This window comes from Drosophila montana, unplaced genomic scaffold (genome assembly GCF_035044405.1).
Source record: "Drosophila montana isolate Dmon_TW-CO22-7 unplaced genomic scaffold, ASM3504440v1 contig_1505_1, whole genome shotgun sequence".
NCBI lineage: Eukaryota > Metazoa > Arthropoda > Insecta > Diptera > Drosophilidae > Drosophila > Drosophila montana.
The window spans coordinates 3,186,434-3,194,969 of NW_026996452.1; the positions used below are offsets into that span (position 1 = coordinate 3,186,434).

General features: G+C 44.6%; 2 protein-coding genes across 3 annotated transcripts; both read right to left on the reverse strand.

Moving 5' to 3' along the window:
* Nucleotides 1–44: 44 nt before the first annotated feature.
* Ask1 (apoptotic signal-regulating kinase 1) lies at nucleotides 45–6,233 on the reverse strand. Of its 2 annotated transcripts, none has more exons than XM_064696813.1 (11): nucleotides 5,826–6,233; nucleotides 5,548–5,742; nucleotides 4,661–4,830; nucleotides 4,494–4,587; nucleotides 3,446–4,246; nucleotides 3,041–3,379; nucleotides 2,177–2,979; nucleotides 1,966–2,115; nucleotides 1,017–1,901; nucleotides 675–947; nucleotides 45–608 (listed from the first exon to the last, which is right to left on the reverse strand). In XM_064696813.1, the coding sequence occupies exons 1-11, from the start codon at nucleotides 5,943–5,945 to the stop codon at nucleotides 404–406; spliced, it is 4,035 nt and encodes a 1,344-aa protein (XP_064552883.1). In that variant the 5' UTR covers nucleotides 5,946–6,233; the 3' UTR covers nucleotides 45–403. The 2 variants fall into 2 exon arrangements, with proteins under 2 accessions (XP_064552883.1, XP_064552876.1); XM_064696806.1 differs by having other exon boundaries at nucleotides 1,017–1,904.
* Nucleotides 6,234–6,557: 324 nt separating this feature from the next.
* Arc42 (Activator-recruited cofactor subunit 42) lies at nucleotides 6,558–8,055 on the reverse strand. The gene is made up of 2 exons (XM_064696955.1): nucleotides 7,903–8,055; nucleotides 6,558–7,823 (listed from the first exon to the last, which is right to left on the reverse strand). Exons 1-2 carry the CDS (start codon nucleotides 7,934–7,936, stop codon nucleotides 6,637–6,639), a joined length of 1,221 nt encoding a protein of 406 aa, XP_064553025.1. The 5' UTR covers nucleotides 7,937–8,055; the 3' UTR covers nucleotides 6,558–6,636.
* Between the last annotated feature and the right edge of the window lie 481 nt (nucleotides 8,056–8,536).

An 8,536-nucleotide genomic window follows, 5' to 3' on the forward strand; every position in this document is an offset into this window, starting at 1 on the left:
ATGGCCCAACCACACAAAAATAAACACATCAGTTAGTTAGCTCATTTCATTATGCATCAAACTTTTCAAAATGTATGCAATTCTTTTTCACAATGTATTTTAGTTTCTTTTTTGCTTTAGTTTAAAGGCACTTAAATTCCATTTTATAAATAAACATGCATAGTAGATAAAAGGCACACATTTGCCTATATACAATTAGGTGTATATGAAAATTCATTTTTTAAGGCGTTTGAAAAACTTTAAGCTTAATCCTAGGTTTTTGCAACTGTTAGTAGTGGCATGAAAAAAATACAACATTTACAATTAAAAAAGAATCAGTTAAAAACAACAACAATCGATCCTTCAATCTCTTCTCTCGGTTTCTTTTCTATGTAGAATCCACTTGATTTCTGGGGCGGCTTAGTCAATCGCTGCACGAAGCGTATTCGCTTTCGCTTTTTCTAATCTTTCCCTTGGCCAGGCTTATAATATCTGCATCCGTTGCATTGGTTGTGATGGTATTATTGTTGACCGGTTCGTGGTATGTGTCCGATGGACTGTCCACGCACACCGAAGTGCAGGCACGTTCCTGTATGATGAGTTTCCACAAGCGCACCTCGATGCCCACGCTGAAGCAGAGTAAGTAAAATTAATTAAGTATTAAACGTGAAGGGTTTAATTGCTGTATAATCTACCGTAAGCCTAGACGCATCAGATCTAGCTTCTCCATGTTATAGATGAAATCCTCAAATGTGAAACCTTCATTTAGTATGAGCGACTTTGAGAACTCATCAATGTCATTCTGCGCTAGCCACTGCTCCAATTGCTCGTCTATCTCGTGCAGACCAAAATTTTGCTTGGTTAGCTGGCGGCGAGCATTGGCATTTTGGGCTGGCCGTGCGGCAACGTTTCCTGCGCCGCTAGGGCTCATTCTATGGCACTTTTTATTAAATCCGTTAAATGTGCGCCTGTAAGAAAAACCAAAAAGATCAAATACATATATTCTACTATATTCTCTCTACCCAATTGGGACTCACCTCAAGCGCTTGCGACCGCCCATATAGATATGGGCGAGCTCCTGGCTAATGTTGTGCAGCGCGCGCAGATTCTGCCGGTTCTGTTCCATAATCTGTAGCTGCAGCTGCTTCTGATTGTCGCGTATATCACGTAGGATTCGCACACACTCCACCGAGTTTCCCACGCCGTCCACTTGATCACCGCCGCTGCTGCTGCCGGGCTGCAGCTTATCCAATGCGTGTGGCTGCTTCTCCTGACTGTCAGTCGTTGCGTGGGGACCAGCATTATGCACACTTTCATCATCATTGCCCGACAAATCCTTATCCGCCAAATTGGCGCCCAATTCGGGTGAGAATATGGTGACAGCCGCCTGCACAGCGCGCTTTACCAGATTGTCCAGCGCAAACATCCAATGCGGCTTGATACAGTGCAGGCGCAGCGCACACACAACCGCATCCTGAAATGAGTATAACGCCAGATGCAAATGATCCAATGCGACGGCGTCGTTATCCAGTTTCTGCTTCAGTTCATTGATTGTCGCCTCCAGATGCTTTTCATTCTCGTTCATAATGTAGTCGCGCAGGCCGCGGATAAGCAGCTCCAGATCGCTCTTGCGTATGGCTATAGAGTTTTGATCTGCATTGATCTTCTTTTCCCAAATCTCACAGATCTTGGACTCATCCAGTGCTAGCACTTTGGAGAGCGTTGTACGCCGCTGCGAATCCTTTTTCAGACGATAGAAGCCATCCATTTCGCTCGTATCGCTAATGCTGGTGCGCAGGGACGGCGTCTGGGGTTCAATCTCCGGCGATAGCAGAAAGCCAGAAGAGTTCCGGCGTTCAATAATAAAATTCTGTGTGCTGCTCAGCTCATTAATGTCCACCGACGATGTACCAAGTGAGACGCTGCTGGGCGTGAAAACATAACAAATTAGTTATATAAATACACAGGCAAACAGCTGGAGCTTACTCAAGTTCCGGAGTGGTGGGCGTATTCGATGTGGTATTATAGGTCAAGGGCGGCGTCGTTTTGTGCACCAAGCGATCAGCGGGCACAGAGATGCTGCGTCCAAACTCCGAGGTGTTAATCGGCAAGGCAGGTCGCAGCTTGCGTGGCTTGCTGTAAGAGAAAACCAAAATAAATGAGAACTGAGAATAAGCTGCAACTGGGACGCACTTACTCTGTCAGAAAAGGATCATCGAGCAGCTGCAACGCAGAGGGTCTGTCCTGCACGCTTATGGCAAAGCAGCGTAAAATAAAATTCTTGGCATTCGTAGACATTTCCTCCGGTATGTTGGGATGCTTCTTGTAGAAGCCCACCTTAAACATGGCCGCCTGTGGATTGCCCAGTTCACTGAATGGCGGACTTCCGGTGGCCATTTCAACATTTGTGCAGCCAAAAGACCAAATATCCGCAGGCGGACCATAACCACGCACTCCCTGATCAATGACCTCTGGCGCCATATATTGCAGTGTGCCCGCAAATGTGTCTGTCATGGGATTGATGCGCGCTAGGCGCTTTGAGGTGCCAAAATCGGAGATCTTGACGACACCACTGTAAGTGTTGACCAACACATTGTCACCCTTGATGTCGCGATGGACAATGTCCTGTTCGTGTAGGTACTTGAGACCCTGCAGTATCTGCTTGGAGTAGAAGGCCATAGTGGACTCGTTATCCTTGAGCGGACCCCATTTGGTCTTTAGCAAATCGGATAGCGAACCACCGGGCACCTGCTCCATGAAGATCTTGAAAAAGCCATCCTCGGAACGTGAACCCAAATACTGTACAATATTGCGATGGCGCAGCTGCGAATGCAGTTTGATCTCCTCGTGCAGCGGCTGCACATCCTGTGAATTCTTCTCCGGCACCTCCTTAATGGCAATACGCACCTGCGTTTGCTTATCCCGCGCCGCGTACACAGTGCCATAGGTGCCCTTGCCCAGCGTAATCTTGCGATTCTGATCATTATAATCGTATTCATACTGAAAATTGTTGTTGAATTAGAAGGATGGATTCAGTTTGATTAGCTCAAGTTAGACCCACCTCGATTTGCGCCTCATCAGTCTCCAGATTGACAAACACCTCCTGATCGGCAGTCATTTCTAAGATGCGATCGTAAAAGCTTTGCCGGCACTCGGTGGATGGAAAGTATATTTGAAAATCGTCCGAATTGTGATGCACATATAGATACGCACAGAGATCGTCGCGTTTGTAAAGACTAACTGATTTAATCTTTGAAGCAACAAACAGAAAATCGTGCAGCTTTTTGCAAGCATTCTTCGAGTGCGCCAGACAAATGTTTACAATCTGTATAGACTTCTCATCGGCATCCATGTTCATAGTCACATAGCTGGGCATATAAATCTTGTTTGGTTCGAGTATCTGCAAGAAAATGGTAGTCAGTGATTATTGTTCGATTGCTCGACCAATTACAAATACAATACCTACCAAAATGGGAAAGCGTATGCTATTAATCTCTTTGACATTAATGGCCATCAGAAAGAAGTCCATCCAGAATTGAAAAGCCTGCTCCTCGATGGGCAGCTGGCGATCCTCGGGCTTGCGCCGAAAGCGATGTATCAGCGATATGTTGCCAATGGTTGACTTAAGCGACCAAATGGGCGGCTTCAGCTTGAACATGCACTCGGCTGCCTGTATGGCCTTGGCATAGTCCTCGGCCAGCACGGAGATCTCAAAGAATGTCGCCACATCCCAGTAGCCGCTGAGCGTTGACAAGCTGCCCTTTTTGCCAATGAGATTGTTGAGCGTCATGCCAATATGTTGCAGCTCGACGGTATTGCTGAACTCCTTGCCTTCGATTACCAGCAGGGTGGCCAAGTTGATGCCCGCATATTCATTTGGCTGCACCTCAAAGCTCTGGCGATACCATTTGATGGCATTCTCCAGGCTTTTTGTATCCGTACAGTCCGACTCCACAAACATGTCCTTGTAGATGCGTCCGCATAGGCACAACATATCCGGAAATGGATTCTCCATCTTTTCGAGTGCTTTGAGTGATGATTCTAGTGCTTTTTCGCGATCCCCCGGCCGATTACGTCGATTCAACGCGAATGCATACAAAAAACTCATGTTGTCCGTTTCCACATATTTGCGTGTGTTTGGTATGTTCTTTAAGTCATTCACTAGACGCACCATCGCATCGTAATCCTGCACATCCCGCAGCGAGCACATAAAACTGTGCAATACCTCGCCGGACAGCACGTGTGGATCGTCCAGGCGTTTACGCATCTGAAATGCGGGAGTATTAATTAATTAGCTAGGATATATTAAAGTTGATAACCGGAAAAAATAATCATACAATATACACGCCACAAAAGATTGAAGTATTTTTAAAATTTAACCCGTACTGCACCTTAACTAATACCAAATTCTTGAAACCTGGATATTAATCATCGATTTATGTATTCAAGCTTTGCAATAGTAATTAAATATATGTGTACACACATGTACAGATAAATATTTGCATTAATCTTACCCCATGTAGAATACTCTTTAACTTATCATCGCTGGGCGCGTAAGCGTCTCGCGCCGCTCGCATATCACTGAGAAATTTCTCGCGCATATGTGCCCTATGGTTGGCAATTGGGATCAAGTAAATACTAATGTAATTTCAATAATAATGAATGTCTGGCAAATACGTACTTTGATTGTATTTCAACATCTTGCAATTTGCGCTTGAGACGGGACTGTAATGTGGTGGGCACGCGTCCATCTGCGGGTGGCTCCTTGTTGCTGGCCTGATGTGTTAAGTGGCAGGAGTTGGTCTCAGCATTGCGCTTATAGCTGAGGAACAAGTAGTTGGCACAAGAGAGCTGTAATACAAGAGAGTTAAGGCATTAGAGACACACACAATGTCGGACTTGTTTTTATGACCGGCAGAGTTAAGTGCATTTGGCGTAGACAGAAATTTGGAGCCCTCTGACAAACATAATTGAACATATTATGACAGACGCTTGAGCGAATATATAAATAGATTAGTTTTCGGGGCGGCGCTGTATAAGCGGCGTAAGCTAAGTTGGATACGTTTTTAGAAATGCTACAGTATGTGGAACTATATGTGAGCCAGACATGTTTTTTTGGAGCCCGGTGTAAGTGCATGCAGGCGCTGCGTTTGTTTATAGCGTGCATGTTTATATATATGTGTGAGCGTGTTTGTATGTGTGCCCGCGACGCCGTGCGTGTTGTTTTGTGTTTTGCGTTGGCGTCCGTGCATTTGTTGTTGTTTTGTTTTATTGTGTTAGCTTTTCGTGCTGCGGCGGCCAAAACAAAAATAACACCTTTTTTGTTTCACAGAACGGAAGCACAACAAAAAACTAAAAACAGCAACAACAACTTGAGTGGCTGCTGCGTCTGCTGCTGGGCGCTGTTTTAAAAACATAAAGCAAATGCTTATTGCTTGGTCATTTATCTTATCGGCAGAACACGTCGATTATGCTGTGTGTTTTGTTGTTGCCCTGCATTTGCCAACATCTTTTCTAATCAAGCTGCTCGCACACCTGTTTGTCAGTACACATTTTCTTTAGACATACCCTTAAGCTGAGCGTCTGTTTGGACTCCAAATCGTTGTAGATTAAGATGTTTTCCTTCATGCCGAAACTTTCGCGCACCCCATAATGATAGGATAGCGGACGCTGTTGTGTTAATATGCTTAAATCTATAACGGCAACATCGGCATTATAGAAGGTTTCCTGCACATTCGTCTCGCCATAATCCAAGCGCTCGAACTGCAAATCAAATGTTGCCAATATATTATTGTATAACGATTTTTTGTTGTAGTTTTCGTTTTTCTTTTTAACCGCCAACGCACCTGTACACGCTGAAAATTGGCTCCTGCTGATTGCACGGCCTGCTTGATCTCCTCTAAGGCACAGAGACGATCCTCCAGATGATCGCCCACAACAGTATCAATTACACAAACAACATCCATAGCGCTGCTGTTGCTGTTGTTGGCCTATTGGGCTATTCCTGGCGCACGACGCCTGGGTGTGTGTGTGTGTGTGTGTGTCGGAGGGGGGACGGAAAACACAGTTCATATATAGTTGCTAACATGCGTTCGGTTTGTTGTGCGCGTTTGTGCAAATCGTAAACAGCCTCATTACCACACACTTGTTGTAATTGCACTGTGCTAAATGTTTTATAACGTACAACTAGCAATAAATACGAAATTTTGTTGAAATGTGCGCAGAGTCGATGTTGACGCCGCTGTAAAATAGGCACCAGTGTGACCAGATGCGACGATCGTGCAAATACTTATAATTAATGTGAACGGAGAAAAATACCACTATGTTAATAGCAGAACAACTTAACAGTGCTCTTTACGCGGTTAGTGAATGTAATTAAAAACCATATAATTTTGTTTAAATTGCTGGTAAAATTGACCTTGTTAGTGCATTATTACAAGATAAGCTTAATCTTCTTACAATTTCAAAGCAATATTAAGGCTAGCTTTAAGATTCAATTATGATAAGCAAGAACTTTTGTGATCCTACACTTGTTGCATGCCCTTTGGAACACTTTGGAATAACTATAAAAAGAAGGGTACATTTTAGTCGACTCGAGACTTTATTGCATTTAGACTTTGTGCTTAAAAATAGCTTTAAAAAAAGGAATTGCCAGTATTAATTAGCGTACTCCTTGAGTATTGAGCCCGCCACGACCAGGCGTTGAATCTCTGAGGTGCCTTCGTATATTTCGGTTATGCGCGCATCTCGATAGTGTCGCTCCGCTGCCATATCAGTTACATAGCCCATGCCGCCCAAGACTTGGATGCACTGATGGGCGCACAGTGTAGCCGCCTCGGAGGCAGCCAACTTGGCCATTGCCGCCTCTTTCGTATAGGACAGCTTGTTATCCTTAAGCCAGGCGGCGCGCCAGGTCAACAGACGGGCTGATTCCACAGCCAGGGACATGTCGGCAATCTTTTGCTGTATGGCTTGCAGCTTGGAAATGGGCTTGCCGAAGGCCTGACGCTTCTGCGCATAGTCAACGGCCAGTTCCAGTGAGGCCTGTGCAATGCCCAGGGCCTGGCTGGCGATGCCAATACGTCCAGCGTCCAACGTTTGCATGGCAATCTTAAAGCCAAAACCCGTTTCGCCCAGCAGACTCTCCTTGGGTATTTCGCAGTCTTCGAATATGAGCTGACAGGTGGAGGAGCCACGTATACCCAACTTGTCCTCCTTTTTGCCAAGTGAGAAACCTTTAATGCCCTTGGGAACTATAAATGCGGAGATGCCCTTGTGCTTCAGCTGCTTGTTGGTGGTGGCAAAGACGACAGCTGCCTCTGCCTCAAATGCATTTGTTATCCACGCCTTGGTTCCGTTCAGCACATAATGATCGCCCTTTTCGGTGGCAACAGTTGACGCAGCGCCCGCATCGGAGCCGTTGCCCGGCTCGGAAAGCGCAAAGCAACCCACACGCTCGCCCGTCGTATAGGGTGTGATGTAGGTAGCTTTTTGGGCAGCATTTGCGAAGCTCAACAATGGGCCCAAATACAGTGAATTATTCACAGACATAATAACGCCCGCCGAGGCGCAACCACGTGAGATCTCCTCCATGGCAATGGCATAGGCCAGATAATCCAACCCGGTCCCGCCGAGCTCCTCAGGTACAGCCACCGCCATGAGGCCCAGTTCGCCCATTTGCTTGATCTGTTTCGCAGGATAAAGATGTTCGCGATCGAATTTAGCCGCATTTTGACCTGCCAGTTCAGAGTTCGCGAAGTCACGGCAAGTTTTTTGGAGCATTTGGTGCGTCTCCGACAAAGCGGAGAGCGATGCAATTTGCCGCACATGCAAGGTCCGACGGGCTAATAAGGTGTTAAGGATGATCGTATTAACATAGTATATACAATTCAACAAGACAAAGTCCAGACGGGACCAACTTACCAATATTAAAGCTTCTGCTTAAAACAGACTGCATTTTACTAAGCTATAAAGTTAAAAATTTTCCTTAATTATTTAATTAATTGATAGCGGGGTATTATCAATTATTGTGTGTGAAATAAACCCGCTTTTTATGCGAATGTGTTCGATAAATGTAGTTCAGTTATCGATATTGTATGCTATGTAACAGAAGTCGCACACTACGTTAACATACTGTTAAGTTAGCGTTAATAAAAATGCGCGCAATGTTAATTTTTAAATTTATCTGTGCTTGTTCATAGCTTGCATTCGACAAAGTATATGAAAATACAAGCATAAATTTTATAAAATCAGAATTTAATATGTACGTACGTTTAAATTAAATCAGACCGCATAAGGATACCATTACACAGAAAAATTATCGATAATACTGCGCCTGCGCCGCTCAAAATCAAGGAAGAAGCAGACCCATTTTCGAGCTCGCACAAACTTGTTTAACGTTTTTTTTATTGCACAATTACATTTAATTCTTAATAAAAACAAGCACATAGCGCACCATTTATTTAAAAGCGACAATAAGAACTAGTGTTTATAAGTGAATTGCACGTGTATCAATTGGCACCATAATTCTTTGTTGATTTGCAGTAAAGTTTGTGTG

Bases quoted from the DNA above. Each gene is read 5' to 3' on its own strand.
- Ask1 (XM_064696806.1), bottom strand. From the start codon at position 5,945: ATGGATGTTGTTTGTGTAATTGATACTGTTGTGGGCGATCATCTGGAG. The intron at 4,588-4,660 runs GTACGTATTTGC...TGCCAACCATAG, and splicing joins GATGTTGAAATACAATCAAA to GGCACATATGCGCGAGAAAT. The intron at 4,247-4,493 runs GTAAGATTAATG...CCCGCATTTCAG, and splicing joins TAAAGAGTATTCTACATGGG to ATGCGTAAACGCCTGGACGA.
- Arc42 (XM_064696955.1), bottom strand. From the start codon at position 7,936: ATGCAGTCTGTTTTAAGCAGAAGCTTTAATATTG. The intron at 7,824-7,902 runs GTAAGTTGGTCC...ACACCTTATTAG, and splicing joins AAGCAGAAGCTTTAATATTG to CCCGTCGGACCTTGCATGTG.